Source organism: Squalius cephalus (assembly GCF_949319135.1).
Source record: "Squalius cephalus genome assembly, chromosome: 11".
Lineage (NCBI taxonomy): Eukaryota > Metazoa > Chordata > Actinopteri > Cypriniformes > Leuciscidae > Squalius > Squalius cephalus.
Window position 1 is genome coordinate 29,540,072 of NC_137132.1, and position 20,300 is coordinate 29,560,371.

The following is a 20,300-nucleotide window of genomic DNA, read 5'->3' on the forward strand; positions in this document are numbered from 1 at the left end:
ACGCCTCTCCCAGAACATCATGAACACTATCTCTGAAGTGAGGGCACCCACTACTAGGCGCCTATGTGTCCTTAGCTGTCTTTTCTGACTGGTACTCTCGGTCCGGAACGTAGATCCCCCATCTTGTGGCATTGCGCCAATACTGTAATTTCTGCAAGAGCTTGTAGATGGTGGACGCATCCAATGCTATGCTCAAAGTGTATGTGGTAGCCATTAGGGCGCTTCGAGACCCCCTGTCCAAGCCGCTTCTGATGGCTGAACTCCGCCCCCTTACGCTTAAGAGTGACCTGCAGTCAGTCTTATCTTGGATCCAATGACAGTAAAGTCGTCCTTAAAACAAGGCGAGGCTACGCCCCCAAGATACTCTCCACGCTGTTCAGAGCTCAGGTCATAATGCTCTCTGCTCTTCCTGCTTCTGAGGATGAGCAGTCATTACATCTGCTCTGCCCAGTCTGGGTCCTCAGACTACATATTGGGCGGTCTAGCCAGTTCTGGCAATCAGAGCAGCTGTTTGTGTGCTTCGGAGGGGCTGTCAGTCATAACGCAGAGACTGTCTCGTTGGATAGTGGAAGCAATACCACTGGCCTGTAGTTCCTTGGGCTTGCTGTGTCCTATCGGAGTGAAGGCCCACTCCACCAGGGAAACGGCCTCCTCCTGGTTGTGGTCAAGTGTAGGGCTGTAATCTCCCAGTCGATCTCCCAATCCAAAAACGATTTAATATACTGCAAATAGCCTACTAGTTTTTTATGTTTATTTATAATTCATTTAGGCGGACAACAAGGCTACCAAGTACTGCGCACAGTGCGCAGCTAATTAATTTAACGTTTCTTTTCCCTAACGTCATTTTTAGTCGATTTTTAGTCGAAAATTTCAGGACTTTAGTCGACCAAGATTTTCTTTGGTTGATTACAGCCCTAGTCATGTGAGGTGTCCATTGGTGACATCTGTGCAGTGGCCGGCTTGTTCTTGCCATCCACTTTTCGTCAGCGAAAATGTGCCATTTGAATTTGTGCAGGTGCACAAACATGATCCAATCAGTCTTCAGTATTCAGAGAAACAGAGTTTCCCCATAGCGTCAGCAAAACTGATGCAATGCTCATTATCGTTATCAGGGAACCGAGGTTACGTTAGAAACAAAAAAGTTTTTCCACACACACACACACATATATATATATATTTAATAAAATAAAATAAAAATCTATGTCATGAACACTTTAACCAGCAATTACAGCAAAATAATATGATTTTTAGTTTAGCAGGCATAATACACAGGTCATATCTGGTCATATATCAGCATTTTTCATGTATGATGGTATGTTATGTGATTACACATCTCATATTTCCTTCCTTGTGATGGTGCAGAAATCTTTGAATTATAAAGTTCCCACTACACAATATTCAGGTTCATGGTATTCACAGTCACATCTGATATCAAATGAGTCTGAATGCTCCCCTCCTCCAGTACTGTGGTCTAGCGGGAAGCAGGACACACCCTCATGGGAAGGTGAGTACACGTTAAATGCTTCTGTTACCTGCCATCTTCCATAACACATCCTACACTTGTGTCGCTCCTCAACATGACCACCGTAATCAGAGTTCAAGACCTGGAGACTGAGCATGGCAGACATATAATAAAAGGTATGCCTGTTTACATTTCTAGATCTTAAACAAAATCTTTAAAATACTAAAACAATATTAAAACAATATTAAATAAAACGTTCCTTTAAAAAAAACTGTGATTGTAACAATTCACAATGTCATTAACATGAAAATAGGGTTTATGTTTATTGTACAAAAATGCACCATGGCAATAATGTCACCATCAATTGTACATGACTAAGTTCCTAAGGACAGTGATGCTAATACATGTTGTATACACGTGATCGTAAGCACACGTGAGTCAGTAGAGGTGTCTCTGTGGAATTTGATATGTTTACCTGACATGTAATCCAGGGTTAAATGAAATGTAATATCCCATTGTTTAAACAATATCAGGGCATTATCTCCATGTCTGGTTTGCATGTATCATGTTAGCAAGTACACTTTCAAGAGGCTTCTTTAATAAAGTTTAAATGTGTTTCATTTATACATTTAATTGATGTGTTTCAGTTACACATGTATATGTTATACAGTTATACTGATGTAGGACCTTCACCTCCAACTCAGGAGGTCAAATGAAAGATTACATGAACATTTTCTGTTCTTATTATATAAACGTAATTTTTAATTTTCTAGCAATTGACATCAATTTCAAATAGGCAAATAATAATAATAAAAATAAAATCAAACACACAAAACAACAAAATAACTGTTATTAGTAATAGGGTTGCACATTTAGTCACATTTAAGATAACTTAGCGAGGGCTAGCTAGTTTGAAAGAAATATTATTAAACTTTTTTTATTGTTTTACTTGAGTAACATGATTGAAGACTGAGCTGACAAATACTGCCAAGAGAACAAAACATTGAATATAATTTATTACTTGTATTTCTATCGTGCTGTAGAAAAGTGTCTACATTTGATTGATTGATTGATTGATTGATTGATTGATTGATTGATTGATTGATTGATTGATTGATTGGGGAAAAGTTGTAACAGGGTTGATTGTAACAATTTCAGGTAAGATCATTATCATTGCAGCTAAGCAAGCTGATTTCTAAATGATCTCCCACAACAACAACAAAAAGTCCTACAAAATGTTCGGCTCCATGTCTTTCAGATGATAAACCGCCCTCGCTGGGATGCTTCGGCTGGTTCATTATCTTTATCGCCATCATTTTCACCATTGGATTGCTTCCTGTTACCATGTTTATGTGCGTCAAGGTAAGGTGTGTCTTTAAGAAGATTTTCTATATACAATCAATGTCTTGTTCAACACAATAATTATCATCTATGTAAATTATGACTGATTGTATGGACAATGTACTCATTGGCTCACTCTTAGATTGTGAAGGAGTATGAAAGGGCCGTGATTTTTCGATTAGGTCGTATTGTGGACAAGAAACCAAAAGGACCTGGTATGAAAAAGCTTTTCATTTTCAATTTCAGCTTATAGGAATCCATTTAACACCTGGATCCCGTTGATCAAAGGGACACATAAGATTAATCAAAACTGTTAGTGATGAAGATGTGAAAAAGAAAGTACACCCTCTTTGAATTCTATGGTTTTACGTATCAGGACTTAATTAAAAAAAATCATTTGGTCTTTAGCAGGTCTTAAAATTAGGTAAGTACAACCTCAGATGAACAACAACGCATGACATATTACACCATGTAATTATTTATTTAACAAAAACTAGGCCAAAATGGAGAAGCCATGTGTGAAACACTACACCTTACTGCTTCCATAGGAATTAAGAGGGTAAGTAGCAGTCCGACACTGCTAAAACCCAAGAGCTACATCTCAGTCTGTACGGGCCTCAGTTAATATGTTAAATGTTAAAGTTCCTGTCAGTATACAACTGGAAAAAGACTGAAGAATTGTCTTGTTTGGACAGGTTGCCAGGACAAAGAGTCCTCTCTCTAAAAAGAACATGGCAGCACAACTAAGGTTTGCAAAGTTGCAACTGAACAAACCACAAGACTTCTGTAACGATGTCCTTTGGACAGACGAGACCAACATGGCACAAACACCTCATACCAACTGTCAAGCATGGTGGTGGAGGGGTGATGATTTGGGCTTGTTTTGTAGCCATATGACCTGGGCACCTTGCAGTCATTGAGTCGACCATGAACTAATCTGTATACCAAAGTATTCCAGAGTCAAATGTGAAGCCATCTGTTCGACAGATAAAGCTTGGCCGAAACTTGGCCATGCAACAGGACAATGATCCCGAGAACACCAGCAAATATCAACAGAATGGCTGAAAAAGAAAAGAATCAAGGTGTTGCAGTGGCCCAGTCAAAGTCCAGACCTCAACCTGACTGAAATGCTGTGGCGGGACCTTAACCTTTCATGCATGAATTGTGGAAAACATTCAATTTTTACAAAATTCATTTTTTTTAAAATGTAATTGTCCACGTATGTGGACACCATGCAACAAAGGCGTAAAATTCGACATAAAGCCACAGATGACAATATAGCACTTTGTGTTTTTTTTTTTTTTTTTTTTTTTGAAATATATTTATTAATTTTTAAACATTACAAAACAAAATTTACATCAAACAGAAGAACGAGAAGAGAAAAAAAAAAAAAAAAAAAAAGGCTTACCACAGTAAATCAGTTTAAGAAATAAATGAGATGGAGAGTGGTATATTCATACAAACAATATATCTTTACATATTTTTGCACCAATGTGCCACACATTTAAACCTCATTAAACAAACCCTCTAATAAGAATAGAGGATATATCTAAGCCCATATATATCAGAAATGGGTCCCACCTTCTATAAAAGAGGACATCTTTATTATAAGACGCACAAGTTAGATAATCTAATGAAACATATTCCAATATAACCCTGTGCCATAGTGACCTAGAAGGGGCTTTATCAACTAACCAGTTCAAAAGAATACATTTTCTTGCACAGAATGTAAGGAACTTGCAAAGTGTCTTTTTATTTTTGTCTAAAACCATGTCGTCGTATATTCCAAGCAACATGTGTTTTGGACCGTAGCCAATATTGATAGATAAGATAGCATTAAGCTCTTGTTCAACCATAACCCAAAACTTCTGAATCTCCTTACAAGACCAGAGACAGTGAATAAGGTCTCCTTCCTCTGTTTTACATTTCGGGCACATTGGCGAGCAGTCTTCTTTAAACTTGTGCCTCCGCGAAGGAGAAATGTGAGCTCTGTGCAAAATTTTCAACTGCATTGCTTTTACTCTGTTACATATGCTTAAGGTCCCTGCATTCTTCCATGCTTCCTCCCATTGATCGTCTGTGATTTGTATATCAAGTGTCCTTTCCCATGTCTTCTTCAATAAGTCCGTATTTGAGGATCCACAATCCTTGAGAACCCTATAAAAAGAACTTGTAGAACTGTTAATTTGTGAAAAAAGCTGTCTCTCCACAGCCGAAATGTCTTGATTTGTGAGCAAAGTAGTGTCCTTTTTCACAAAGTCTCTCAACTGTAAATAACGAAAAAAATCCTGTCGTGGAATGCTGTACTTGGTGGTTAATTGGTCAAATGACATTAAAGTGTCCCCCTCGAGTAGATCATGTAAAGTATTGAGACCTTTATTTGCCCAAACTTGAAAATTTTGGTCTACAGTCCCCGGCAGGAAGTCATAGTTACTACAAATAGGAGTAAAAGTTGAGGTAAGTTGGGATCGACCCTCCAAACGCCTGATAACTTTCCATGCCTTGACAGCATTAATTGTGATGGGGTTACTACAAGCAACTTTCAAGGACTTAAACTTTTTAAGAAAAAGCAGATTTATTAATGGAAGTTTACTGAGTGAACTTTCAATATCAAACCACACTGTTCTGGTCCCTCTATGTACCCAGTCAGAAATATAGCGCAAGTGAACACTTAGCTGATATCTCCGTATATCTGGAAGGTCAAGACCTCCCACTGAAGATGGAAGCATTAAAGTTGAAAGTTTTATACGCGCTCTTTTTTTAGCCCATATAAAGGAACTAAACCAACCATTCAATTTCTTAATAGTTTTGTGAGTAAAGTTTATCGGAATCATTTGAATGGGGTAAAGTAATCTTGGAAGAATATTCATCTTCAGGAGAGAGATCCGTCCCAACCAAGAAACAGGAAGAACATTCCACCTTTCTAAGTCTAACCGAATACGTTCAAAAAGTGGAGGAAAGTTTACTTTATACATCTGTTCAAAGGAGGGGGTAACATTAATGCCCAAATATATGAAACCCTCGGGGGCCCATCTAAATGGAAAGGATGATAAAGTTTGGGGTATTAGTTTTAAGCTGCCTATAGGCATTGCCATTGACTTATCATAATTAATTTTATATCCTGAAAAAGTGCCGAATTTGTCAATTGTGTCTAAAAGAGCTGGAGTAGAGGTATCAGGATTCACCATGAATATTAAAATATCATCGGCATATAGGGCAATCTTATGTTGATTGTTTGCTATTGTTAACCCACAAATTTCATTATTTGTTCTTATTGCTTCTGCCAACGGTTCAATTATCAAAGCAAATAAAAGAGGAGATAGAGGGCAGCCTTGTCTCGTCCCCCTCCCAACCTTGAATGTAGAGGAGCGGCATCCATTAGTCAGCACGGCACTAAGAGGTTCATTATACAATAACTTGATCCACCTAATGAAGTGCTCGCCAAGACCAAATTTATGTAACGTATGAAATAAGTAAGGCCATTCGATGCGATCGAATGCCTTCTCCGCGTCTAGTGAAATCACAAGACCATCTACTGACTGCTGCCTAGCAAACTGTATGACATTCAACAGGCGACGCATGTTATTGACAGAGTTGCGTCCCACAATAAAGCCTGTTTGGTCATCCTTTATTAGAGTGGGGAGAAGGCATTCTAACCGTGTTGCTAATATTTTAGAAAGAATCTTCAGATCTACATTAAGCAGTGAAATAGGTCGGTATGACGAACAGGCCTCCGCTTGTTTACCTTTTTTCAAAATTAAAGATATATTCGCTTCTCTCATGGATCGTGGCAAATGGCCTTTCACGAACGAGTCATTGAGCATATTTAGTAAGGGGTCAACTAATAAATCTCTAAATTCTTTATAAAATTCAATACTAAGCCCATCTGGGCCAGGTGCTTTCCCAGATTGCAAACTCTTTATGGCTTCTAGAACTTCCTTTTTAGATATAGGAGTATTAAGGGAAGAGGCCTGATCTTCTGATAAACTGGGTAGGTTGAGGGTGGAGAAGAAATGCTCTGTGGATTGTGTTGTATCCCCTTCTAATTCTGACCTATATAAATTCTCAAACCATTCTTTAAATGTATTATTAATAGATAAGCTGTCTAGAAAACGTTTACCGCTGCTATCAACAATGGACAGGATAGATTGAGAGTCCGATTTTTTCTTTGTTAAAAATGCTAAATATTTCCCCACTTTATCCCCATGCTCGTACAGTTTCTGTTTGGCAAAACGAATTTTCACTTCTGCTTGTTTTGTTAAAAGAGAATCTAAAGCAGATCTAAGTGCTGAAATTTCCTTCATCTTACCAGGGGTTGGTTTTTTAATATATAATCTCTCAGCATCTTTAAGCTTTGATTCTAGGATCTCTTTTTGTTTGGCTTGTCTACGCCTTTTACTTAGTGTATATGCTATAATAAGGCCTCTAGAAAAAGCTTTGGCTGTTTCCCATAGTAAAGATGAATCTTCGGTTGAGGCAGAATTAATGGACATAAAAGAGTTAAACTCCTCTGTAAAATATGATATAAAATTATGATCAGTTAATATGAATGGGTGAAATCTCCAACTGTTAGATGTAGTATTTTGGTTCCCGAAGGAGTATTCAGCAAAAACTGCAGCATGGTCGGATATAGATATATTACCTATATGGCAAGACATTATATGCTGCAACATATTTTTTGGAGAAAATAAATAATCTATCCTAGTATAGCTGCTGTGGACTCTAGAGAAAAAAGTATACTCCTGTTCTGCAGGGTGGCAGGCCCTCCAGATATCTACATAGTCAAAGTCTTCACAGAGAGCCCTAACAATTCTAGCCTGAGTTGATAATGATGATTTACCTGTTGGGAATTTATCTATAATGGGGCATAAATGACAGTTAAAATCTCCCCCAATAAACAGTGTCTTAACTCCCCATTCTGCTAATTTGGCAAACGCTGTAGTCAGAAAATCGCCTGGGTGGCCAGGGGGCCAATAAATGTTCAAAAAAGCAATTTCCTCCCCATATAATACCCCCTTCACAATTAAATAGCGTCCTCTTGTGTCCTTGACAACTTCTACTAATTGAAATGGCATACCTCTCTTAACTAAAATAATTACGCCTCTGCTCCTCGAAGTGAAAGATGAGAAAAAGACCTGGTCAAACCCCCCCTGTGATAGCTTAGCATGTTCCTGATCACTTAAATGGGTCTCCTGTAGTAAAGCAATTTGTACCCCCTCCTTTTTTAAAAAAGTTAAAACTTTTCTTCTCTTAATAGGTGTATGAATACCATTAACATTCCACGTACACACTTTAAGCTTCAGCATTCCAATTGTATATTATACATAGTGTACAACTTGAATGATATAGATGCCAGCCAAACAGAAAAGTGGTAAGCCAAAAGAAAAAATAAAAGAAAAAGGAATTAACAGATACAAAGAACTTGAACAAGAATTATTGAACACTAACAAAATTACACACTTTACCTCCCGTTGCATAACGTGAGAACCAGTGAGAAGAGGTCTCCTAACGACAAAAGGAAACGAGGGAGTATCCATCCAGAACGTCAAGCGGTAGTGCCACCATTAATGACCGCACAACTTAAACAATTCAATAAGCACACGTTTCAATGCCTCAATTAAATGTTCAATATTTAAACTCGCACCAGTGTATGATTTTCTGGAAAGCATATTGGGCAATCAAGTATTACCAACAGGCTCCGCTTCCAGCGAATTTAGGAACGCCTCAACAGCGGTCGGCTCATTAAACACCTTCACCGAGCCACGGATGTTCACCTTGAGGAGAGCAGGGTAAATCTGCCTGTATTCGGCGCCCAGGGATTTTAGCCGTTTCTTAACTTCGTCAAACATCCTGCGCTTGCGAAGGACAGACGCAGAAAAGTCCTGAAAAAACATCACCGTGCTGTCTCCAAATTTCAAAGGGGAGCCTTTGATCCCCAGCTCCCGCGCGGCATTTAACACTCGCTGTTTGTCTTGGAAGTTGTGGAACCTCACCAAGATGGGTCGCGGTCTCTGCGTAGAAGAAGGTTTAGGGGCGAGTGATCGATGCGCTCTCTCTAGCTTTATACGACCCGCTTTCGAAGCAATACAGAGGGTCTTAGGAAGCCATGATTCGAAAAACCGCGTCGGGTTGTCACCCTCCACGCCCTCAGGTAATCCAACAATGCGGATATTCTTCCTTCTTCCTCTATTTTCAAGGTCTTCAGCCCGTTCGCCCATGTCGTGTACGAGTTTCTCAAGGGACTGTAGCTTAGCCTCGATCGGGGTTACCACATCCTCCATAGCAGATATCCTCGTTTCCGCTTCAGTGATCCGCTTATTATGCTCGTCTAGTTCAGAACGATGCAGTTGTAACAGCTGCGATATCGGATCCATTTTTTCATCAATGAGCTTAGAGATATTGGCTGTAATCTCCGCAACCGCGTCAGAAAGCTGAGGCCCGGGCGAGCTCGTATTAGCAACGTCGGCTCGTTCATCGGCCTCGTCAGAGCTGTTGACAATAGGCGTTTTCTTACGTGGCATGTTCTCTGTTTGCCTCAGAAAGTAGTTATTTATGCTCATAATGGCAAACACAAGACATGAGCGTGCTAAATGATAATATTCGCGTTGTAATAGTAGGAAACTTAGCAAAGAGACACTACCGCTCAACTACACACAACCTCCCTTCAAGCCGCCATCTTGAAAACCTCCACTTTGTGTTTTTAATATGGCATGTTATGCTATGTACTGTATATCAGCTCAGTTATTAAAAACAATAATATTGTAGGAACTTTAACGGTAGTTACATATATTCGGCGGAAACGCAATATGGGCAAATCGTGGAAAACATTCACTGCTGATTGTAAAAACGTAGTATATTTTCATCCTTATCGTACTTCATATTGAATAATCTCAGTTATAGTATATCAGCATCTAAAATGTAACATAAATTTGTCTCGGTATGTATGTGTAAAGTTGCCATTTAATGCCATTATATGTCATTTTGAATGGTTATTTATGTTGATATATTTGTTAAATGTCTGTTTTATTACAATATAAGACGATTCATAACATCTTTGAACAGATATACTAGCAGGTTACAGAAATCAGACTTTATGCAATCTGACTCCACTGTTGCATGACGTTTTGGTGTATAAAAACTACATTTTACTCTAAATTTTAGTTTATAAAATAAAATATAAACATATTCATCATACTTTACTGTACATACTAAAAAAAATTTCACCTCAATTGACATCCATGTATTTCACAGATATGCCTGGGGCATTTGGCACATGGCTATCGCTGTGTCGGCCATCTTGGATTAATGATGTCATCAAGAAATGAATATTTGTAATGCAAGACCACTGTTACAATATTGCTGTCAATCTACTGACACTGCCCTCAAGAGGTTTGGAAAAAATGACCATGAGAAATGAGCCCTAAATGGAGTTAAATTAACTGTCCACCAATGTGGACACCATGCATGAAAGGGTTAAGACAACTGTGCATAGTATGGAGCTGAAAGCATGGCTGTCAACAGTGGATAAGTCAGGACTCCCAGGGAAGTTCAAGGCATGGATGTATCAGCATGCTATCGTCTCTGGCCACAGCTGTTTTGCAAAGTTCCCATGACCATCGTGGAGGGCTTTGAGCGGAACATCAGCCTTTCGCCAGTTTCTCTGTTTCAAGGCATGTGATTGGCTGTTTGCTACTGATGTCACACTTTCCTGTACACTCCATAAACTCTGGATCAAAGTTTGAGTGGACAGGGAAAGTTGATATTCGGTGTAATTGTACAAAGAAAGATTGAATTGGTTTGGTTTTGTCAACTTGAAACTAATCCTGCAACCCTGAGTTTGTTCGACTCCCATCATGGTGTAGGCTCCAGCTAAGGACCAGATGATTTTTTATTATGTCCTGATATGTAAAACAATAGAATTCAAAGAGGGTGTACTTTCATTTTCACATGACTGTGCATATTTATATAATGTAATTAGTCATTAATAAAGAGTATCCCTGATCAAATATATATCATTGTCTACATTTGAATATTTGAAACATTGAATGTTTATACTTTTCTTTTATAGGAATTTTCTTTGTGCTGCCATGTACTGATACATTCAGGAAGGTGGACTTGAGAACTGTGACATTTGATATTCCTGCTCAAGAGGTAACATACTGTATACAGAATAGGCCTGAAAAAGTGACTTAATTACATAATTCACATTACTTGTAATGCATTACCCCCAACACTGGTTACAGGTACAGTATGTAGCCCTTATGACAACCCAAAGTTTGCCAAATAAAACAGTCATGCCAATAGAATGTTAAATCAACAGGATTTGATGAGCATCTATATGTGTTTATGTGAGAACAGTTCCTGACGAAGGACTCTGTGACCGTGGTTGTGGACGGTGTGGTGTACTTTCGTGTCTTTGACCCGATCTGTTCCGTGATCAACGTGTCCAATGCAGACCACGCAACACGGCTGTTGGCACAGACCACCCTGAGAAACGTCCTGGGCACAAAGAACCTGTCTGAGCTGCTGTCTGACCGAGAGGGCATCTCATCTAGCATGCAGGTACAAGAACTCTCCTCTCTGGTGACGTGTTTACTGGCGCGAGGGCGGGGCCACCTGTCACTCACATGAGATCGACCAATAGCAAACCACGACCATCCAATCAATTCCCCATGGACAAAATCAAGTCCCGTCCTACATTTGTTCTTGTTCGAGAAGTCGTTTCTCTCAGATATACGTCACAATAGGGAAGAAAACACTATCACAACTTCCGTTTCATGCCAACTAAATAAAAACCAGCAAAAAAATCGCTAAATTTTAAACCTGCAGTCCGTAGTTTTTCCTCTTTGTCGCCATCTCTGTTTGAAATCTGCAATTGCAGTTATTAGCGGAATTATCAACTTTACGTTGGTTGTGCCTCGGCACGGCACAGCGCGGATGAATCCAATGTTTTGAGGAGAATGTGCGGCTGTCAGTCACCGCCATCAAATTGATAAGTTTAATTATATCAAGTGCTGTGAGAAAAGGCTATAAATCTCCACCTCCAACATCCTCACACGCAATATAGCCTACTAGCTGAGACTCCTTCTTTATGTGTACAGATGTGACGTAATGACGCAAAGACATCCTCGAATTTCCCGCGGAAATCCACCAGTACCACTGGAATTAAAAAACATTATTACACTGGCTGGTTATGTACTTGCTGAAAATGTAATTTTGGATCATTTTTAACCCAAAAAAGTTACTGGCTTTAAATTAGCAAATAGTGGGTATAAGTAGCCATTTTGGACACCCAGGATTATTTCTTTGCTGTTAAACTCAAGCTTCAGCTGTAAAGCTAAACCCAGGCATCTGCCCCCTGAGAAGGGTATATCATACTCACAGATCCTGAAAGCTTTGTAACATCTTGATGACAGATTGCCTTGGATGAGGCCACTGGCGTGTGGGGCATTAAAGTGGAGCGAGTGGAGATCAAGGATGTTAAACTGCCGCTCCAGCTCCAGAGAGCCATGGCTGCAGAGGCTGAAGCAACTCGAGAAGCCCGTGCCAAGGTGAGACCAACTCTAATGCAGTGCTTCATGTATTTCATTATGAAAGTCAGCTCAATACTGCCCAACATTGAATGTGGGTTGTAAAAATAAGAGAAAGGAAGATAGAATATTTAGTTTCAATAACACATGGTAAAAGAAGAAGCCTTGTTTTGTTGCAGTGTGTTGTCTTAGCAAATACATGCAATCCTCACTGAACACAATGGCAGCATACATGATAAATAAACCTTAAAGATAATGATTGTTTCCTAACAGATTTTCCAAAAACTACTATGCACTTACCATTTGATAGAATTAACTTATTACATACATGAGTCAAAATCTAATTAAATGTAACAAATCATGTAAAAAATGTCATCTTTTATTGGAAAATTAAAGGGGTGGTTGATTATGATTTCACTTTTCTAACTTTAGTTAGTGTGTAATGTTGCTGTTTGAGCATAAACAACATCTGCAAAGTTACAACGCTCAAAGTTCAAAGCAAAGGGAGATATTTGCTTTTTTAAAATAGCTTTTTAAGGACTACAACAAACGGCTGGTAGGGACTACACGACATTCCTCCCGGATTAGTGACATCACCAACCCTAATTTACATAAACCCCGCCCCCTGAACATAATTTATAGATTATCATGTCAGAATATGCTAATCAATGACTAGAAGATAACTACACATAAGCTACATAAATTCATCAATTAACCACTCAGAAATGTCCTGTTGCTTCTACATGTTGGGGACATCACAGACTTAAATTACATTTTGTGAATAGGGCATTATACCACCCCTTTAAACATTTGAATCACCTTTTAATTTCCCAAATCTGAGTACGTTATGTATTATGCACGTTATCGTCTCTGACAGACAGCATGTTAAAGCCGCTCAAGGTGCCATTTTCTCCCTCTTCTCGGAAAGCGATGACGCATTCAAAAGTGTGGGTTTTCCAGGAAAAGCGTGTACTCCCTGGATCTCTGCTTCTTGTAAATACTACCGTATATTGTGCGCGTTCTTTTTTGACAGACATCGATGCCGTGATAGTCAAATAATGTGAATTTGAAAACAGATGAATTGTTAGGTAATAATTATTTATTTCTATTGTTCAGTGAAGTGACTGAGTGTCAAGTGAGTGTGTCGATGTTTTTAGTTCTAATATTCCACGACAGCCAGCCTCAGTATTTGACTGACGTGATAACATGCGTGAGGGGTGAACTATGTTTGACTTTCAAAATTCTTTTGCGTAGTTCATTATACTTGTACAGAATACGATGCTCAAATAAACTACATGTTATGAGACTGACATGTTTGGCTTCAAAAAGCTGGCACAAATTCATTGACTTTTGAAAGTCAAGTTAAATTTATTTATTTATTTTACCAGGAAACGAGTGGTTTTGATGCACTAAATTGTTTTCATTGCCTCTTATAACAAAAATCTTTTATTTAAACCCATGGAAATGCAGATCCTGTAGTAAATAATAGTGAAAAATCACATTCTAAAACTGTTGTTCCCTTATTACAATTTACCAGATTTTGACTCACATACATGTTGGTGCATTGCCATTACTTTTAATTAATATGTGTAGTTACACTGTTAACTTTACCTCCAAACGTAACCACAACTCAACCCCCTATAATCATAAGCCTAACCCTAGACTTAAACACAACCATTTCTCAAACTCATTAGCAGTAAATGTGGGAATTTGTAGTTAAATAAATTTGATAAAACATTTAATTTGTAGTTAAATAACATGTAGTTACACAGTAAATCCATAGTCTTGTAGGCATTGAATGTTAGTACATAGTAGTTAACGCCACCTGTTATGTGTGACTGAAAATAAGTCACTTTTTTTTTTCATTTTGTTTTCAGGCCCTATTTTGTACCCACTCATAAACTGGGATATGAGAAATAATTTTTAAATGACAAAAATACACACTTTCCCCTTAAGTTAAGCTGTTTGTCTTGAGATTTCTCAATGCTCTAAGGGCCTTCAGGGATCTCAAGTGTATTATTGTTGTGTGTGTGCAGGTGATTGCAGCTGAGGGTGAGATGAACGCCTCGCGGGCCCTGAAGGAAGCGTCTCTGGTGATGTCTGAGTCTCCATCAGCTCTTCAGCTGCGATACCTCCAGACTCTAAACACAATCGCAGCAGAAAGAAACTCCACCATTATCTTCCCCTTGCCCATTGATATCATTCAGCATTTCATGTCTAAAAACAATTGATGAATCCAGATTATGTTCTTAGATTATGTGCTTGTGTTCTTAGAAAGTGGTGTAATGTATTATATGGAAATATAACTTCAAAAGCCTTGTAGCTGACTTTCAGCTAATTTAAAAGTAAAAAAGGGGATGCTTTTACATGATCTTTTAATATTTAAACCCAAAGTGCAATAAAGTGCAACATAATCATCAAAAGAGTTTTTTGAATGCATCGCAACAGTGATTAGCTACACTAACAAGGTTTGAATCAAACAAATGACTGCATATCACAGCATTAAGACATGCTTTTCCAGTAACGTGTTGTAACATAGATCACACATAAAGCTCATATAAGCTGTACAACACAAATTAGGAGAAGAGAAAAAAAAAAAAACAAGAGGACATTTCATTAACACAATCATGGTACAATCCTCCCTTAAATATTTAATAACTGACAGTTGTGTTTTTATTCTATTTAAAGGAATAGTTCATCAAAACATAAACATTCTGTCATTATTTATTCACCATTAAGGTCCATTCACACCAAGGATAATTATAACGATAAAGATATAGTTCTAAAAATCTTTCTAAATATGTAAGGGATAATGTATAGAGACCGCTTCGCTTCGCGTCGGGGTCTCGTTCAGCCTGTCGGGCTTGTTATTCGCTATAACGACCGCCTCTCTATACATTATCCCGCTTATTACATGGCTACCTACAAAATAAATAAATAATTTGACACAAATTATTGATTTAAAAAGGAGTTTATTGATTTAAAAACGATTGTATTGCTTCCGCCAAAGAAAATAGTCCGTTCCGCGTCCATAGCAACGCGCTGTTTTTCATGGCAACGGTCTGTTATAGCTCGCAGCGGTCTGTTATCAAGAAATAACAGACCGCATTCTACATTGGAATTCAGCCAAGCCATGTAATAAAAAAGAATAAAAGATTCTACACCAAAACTATAACGATAACGGCACAGAGAAACGATATTGTTAGAATCACTTTCAGAACCATTTTTCCAGCTGATGAACGATAAAAACATCGACAGCCAATCAGAATCCATCCTGCTTTAAAGAGCTCGAGCATTTAAAGAGACAGACGACAAAACTGCAGTGCGCACTTAGAATAAACAGAACAATATTGTTCATTGGTGTGGATGCTAATATAGTTATTGTTACAGTTATCGCTCTTGGTGTGAACGGGCCTTTATATTGTATCAAAGAATTTTGAAGTCTTCATGCAGCTTTCGCCCATACAATGCCAGTTCATAGTATGAATTTAGAAAACTTGGAACGTAGCACACTAGTCATATGTATTACATTTTATGATCTTTATGTTGGTTTTTAAGATGAACTATGAAATGTTGTATGGAAAAACGCTACATTCCTTTGTGAAAAAGAAGTATACATTATAGGCTACTCATGGAAAAAACATACTTTAAATGAATATACTTAAGAGTGAACTGAATGATATGTTTTCAGACAGTTAATTGCGTGTTATTTGCAATTAAATAAAAATGCATAATAGCTTTTCACTTAAATAGGACTTAAGTACATCTTTATATAATTTAATAATTCTATTGTCTTTGAAATATGGCTGGATTATGGACAAGCTAAAACTATTTATGATAAACTAAAATGTAAAATAATTGGTAATACTTGTAATATTTGTAATTACAGTGTCATTGTTACACGTTACATGTATTTACTGTAGTAATAACTATAAATTATGCATAATTACATACAATTAAACCAAACCTTCATCCTAACCCTACAGTACATGTAGTTAATTTTTATTACTCAGTACTTAAATGTATAATCACACTGTAATACTGACACCTTAAAATAAAGTTTAACTCAATTTTAAATATATTAACTTTAAATGTAATATTGAATAACACACTACAGTTCGTTATAATCAAGTATGTGCTTTAATATGTATTTTAAACAATGATTTAAAATGTAAAATGTTTAAAAGTGCACGTAAGTGTGCTAATAAATATAGTAATTGAAAAGCACTCCAAGTACACTTAAGTGGCTTTTTATTTTATAATTGTTATATTTTCTGCCAGTACCAAATTATTATCATTTTTTTTAAGTACACTACAAGCGCACATTCAATACAATTAAGTGCACTTCTGTTCCACAAGGGTAAGATTCTTCAAAACCCGTTTTGTGGACAAAAATAACACAAGTTTGAGAGTGAGTAAATGTTCATTTTCAGCTGAACTATTCCTTTAACAATACGAAGAAACATTCAGAAATTCCATAATCATGTCCATGGGACACACAGAGAAAAAAACAAAAACAAAACTCAGTGCATTTCACAACCTGGTTAATTGAAGATTTCCTTTCATTTATATGTCAAAAGCAGAGATGAAAATAATCCAAGCGCACACCCAAGGAACCTTGACAGAGTAGCATTTTCCTCGGCAAACAGGTAGTTGGTTTGATATTTCAATATTTCATTCAGAGCTTTCGATTCAATTGCTGAGAGAAATACATTTACAAGTCTGATATTACATTGAAACCAACCTTCAAATGTATCCTTTAGTTTACATTATATACTGTAGATACAGTACATTTAGTTTACATTATTATGTACTGTGAAATGACATTTGTAACGCACCTTCCTAACCTGAGCTAGATCTCTGACTGAGACGGGAGGTAATGATTCTCTGAGAATGAGCAGGAAATAAATTCACCAGTACAATGGTATAACATCAGCCATCATGGTTTGCAATGGCAACAGCCATTTTTGCTCTATGTTTGCACAAATGTTAAGGCTGAATAACGTAAAATAATGATTTTATGTTCTTATAAAAATCAATCATGGTCATTTGAGCAACTCATAAAAATGTAATCACTAATAGCTGCACTACTAAGTACACTTGGACATAAAATAAAATGTGTATATTTTCCCTAAAGACATCAAATAATGGAACATTCATGAAAAATATGACTTCCTAACTCGTTTCTACTGTTCCCAAAGATTGAATCCAGACTTTTACCTCAACGTCAGCAAGAATGCAAGTGCGTATATACGTTCAAATGATCCACCTAATATACAGGACAGTTGTTATGGGACATTCAGGGAAGATAAACACAGGTGCAGTTTGAATACTTTCAGGTTCTTATTCACAACTAGAGAAGTTCCTGTATTGAGACCATGGCTTTGAGACCCTGAATGTATTATAATAAACAAGACATCTCTGTAGAGGCCTGCGTTTTCATTTCAAGAAGTGAGGTACTCATGATAGCGCATTGCTAACGTAAAATGCTAACGTTATGTTCTGTAGCACTTTCGCAAACCTTTCAGTTTAATATTATGCAGCCAAGTCTCTACAAAGTAGGTCAAATGCCCTCAGTAGTGTCCACGTGAATGCAGTTTAAGCATATTATCTGGGTTAGAGCAACCGGAAGACTTATGATACACACTGTACAGAGAAGAGAGACACAAACAGCCATGACTGATACCTATGGCGTCAAGTTTACAGGCAGTTCTTACAGTGTAATGCATTTCGGAGATTTCTGTAAACAAGGATAGCTGAGATGAAGGCATGGGGGTTGTTTTCTCTCACAAACATGAGTGAGAAGACGAAGGTAAAGACGGCAGGTTGAAGTTTTGCAAGTCATTTACACTACTGAATTGTCAGTCCATGCTAATATTAGCATCCTTGTATAGTGGTTACAACATGTGGATGAACCACCTTAAAAAGTGTAAGAACTTGTTAAAATCACGTTTGCATCAACATTTAACCCCCTAGACCATATAACTATGACAAAGTATTTACCTCATTTGAATGACATGTCCATCATAAACTTGCCTGTAGAGATGTTTTCCTGTTGAGTGTGTCGAGTACAGTAATGCCTCGGCTTGCACAGAAGGTTGCTGGTGGGTGGCTTTCCTTTGAAAAAAGGCAGATATTCCTAGTGAAACTGGTATACATGATGTCCTGATCAATCTTTGGAAAAGCTTGAGACCATAGGCAAAGGTTGAAGACTTTTCACCTCAGCGCAAGCCCAAGAGCCAAATCCATCAGAGTAGAAGGTACAAAAAGGTACATTTCAAAATGGCCTGTGAAACATCATAATGCACAACATTGTGATGTACACAATAAAGTATTAAAGTAAAGAAAGGAGAATAATGTTCCTTTTTCTGTTCTCTCTAATGTAGGATCATGTTTGTCAAACCGGTCCTACTCAGACTATTCAAATCTGCGTCTCCAGCATGGGATGCGGGCACACTTACAAGGATGCTAAAGACTGCAGTCTCCAGTGTGCCTCTTGAGGCCAGGGGAGTGAGGTTTACTCGCACAGCTCTTACTAGCTGGCCTCTGTTAATCAACTTCCTAAACTTCACTCACATCCGGGTCACGGCACCAATATAACTGGTCCTACTCAACCCGCTCCAAGCGGGATTCGAACCTGCGTCTCCGGCATGGGAGGCCTCTTGCGGCCAGGGGAGTGAGGTTTACTTGCACAGCTCTAACTAGCTTGTCTGCGTTACATTTGTTCAAGGAACAACTTTAACAAATGCGTATGACAACCTTTTTTGTGGAACACAAACATTTTTTGAAAAGGAGAAATTCTGATGAATGTGCTGTTCGCTCTTTTCCATGCAATTACAACGAATGGGGACCGATGCTTTCAAGCTTCAAAAAATCACACAAAACACCATAAAAGTGTATTAAAAGTGATCTATACAACTTGTGCACTACATTCCAAGTCTAAAAGTCACACGACTGTAAGAACCGACCAAAATCTTATTGGTCGTAATTCACTGAAAATCTTGACATCTTTCCTTGGTCTTTGGGCTGTTTGTGAGAAAAATAGCAATGTCCAATTGGTCAATGAACCGTTCCTTTGAGTATGAATTAATTGGTTTTTAATTAATTGGGTGATCCAGTTTCTAATAAACAGTTTGGTGTGCTTTTCCCGTACAACAACATAACTTGCTGCGCAACTACCATAGTACGCTGCATCTTTGGAGAAATCAACCTGCTTGTTATGACTGTTTCCCCAAACCGTAGTAACTTTGTGCCAAAACTGTTGTTCAAACCACATTGGTTCAACAATAAAGAGCAGTTGTTTATGATGTCCCTCAGGTGGTGGAGTAATAACTTCTACTAATTAACCGGTCAAAGATTATTTATTCTCAGATTATTGCTGTAAATAACGAACATGATGTCTAAGGACTACTTTTGATCTCCATTGTTTTGCTTTATTTCCAGATGTATGATTTAATTGTGGGTTTTCTCTTAACTCACTTCCCGGACTACTAGAGCACATGAGCATTCTTTAAAAACGCCGCTTTCATTCTCTTGACAAATTACAAGATGTAGAATGAAACTGGAATATGTATGGAATAAAAGCTATTGAATGTACTGCATGTTGCTTGCTTACTGTGCTCAAGAGCATGATCAATTTAAGTCCACATGTCATATTAACAAGAAACTACTGTATGCTGCTAACCACAGGTTGAGAGATGCCGTGCCAACCACACAACTTTGCGATGCTGTTTGCAAATGTTCGTTTGGGACTATGGTTTCGGGAAACAGAAACGTTGAACTATGTTGGTAACAACAGAACTTGAGACCATAATTGGCTAGCAATGCTTTTGGGAAAAGTACCACTGAATGATTCTTTCATGAATAGGACTGATTTTGTTCAACTCTAAAAATGATCAGTGAACTTAAATTTCCCCATTAATTGTACTGTCACTGCATGAAAAAGAGCAACAATGACGATTTTATGT

General features: G+C 37.8%; 1 protein-coding gene across 1 annotated transcript; it reads left to right on the forward strand.

Annotated features, from left to right (window-relative positions):
* The first annotated feature begins 1,217 nt into the window (after positions 1-1,217).
* stoml3a (stomatin (EPB72)-like 3a) lies at positions 1,218-14,607 on the forward strand. The gene is made up of 7 exons (XM_079885513.1): positions 1,218-1,638; positions 2,721-2,824; positions 2,946-3,018; positions 10,872-10,954; positions 11,162-11,365; positions 12,220-12,354; positions 14,370-14,607. Exons 1-7 carry the CDS (start codon positions 1,578-1,580, stop codon positions 14,562-14,564), a joined length of 855 nt encoding a protein of 284 aa, XP_079741639.1. The 5' UTR covers positions 1,218-1,577; the 3' UTR covers positions 14,565-14,607.
* Positions 14,608-20,300: the final 5,693 nt, after the last annotated feature.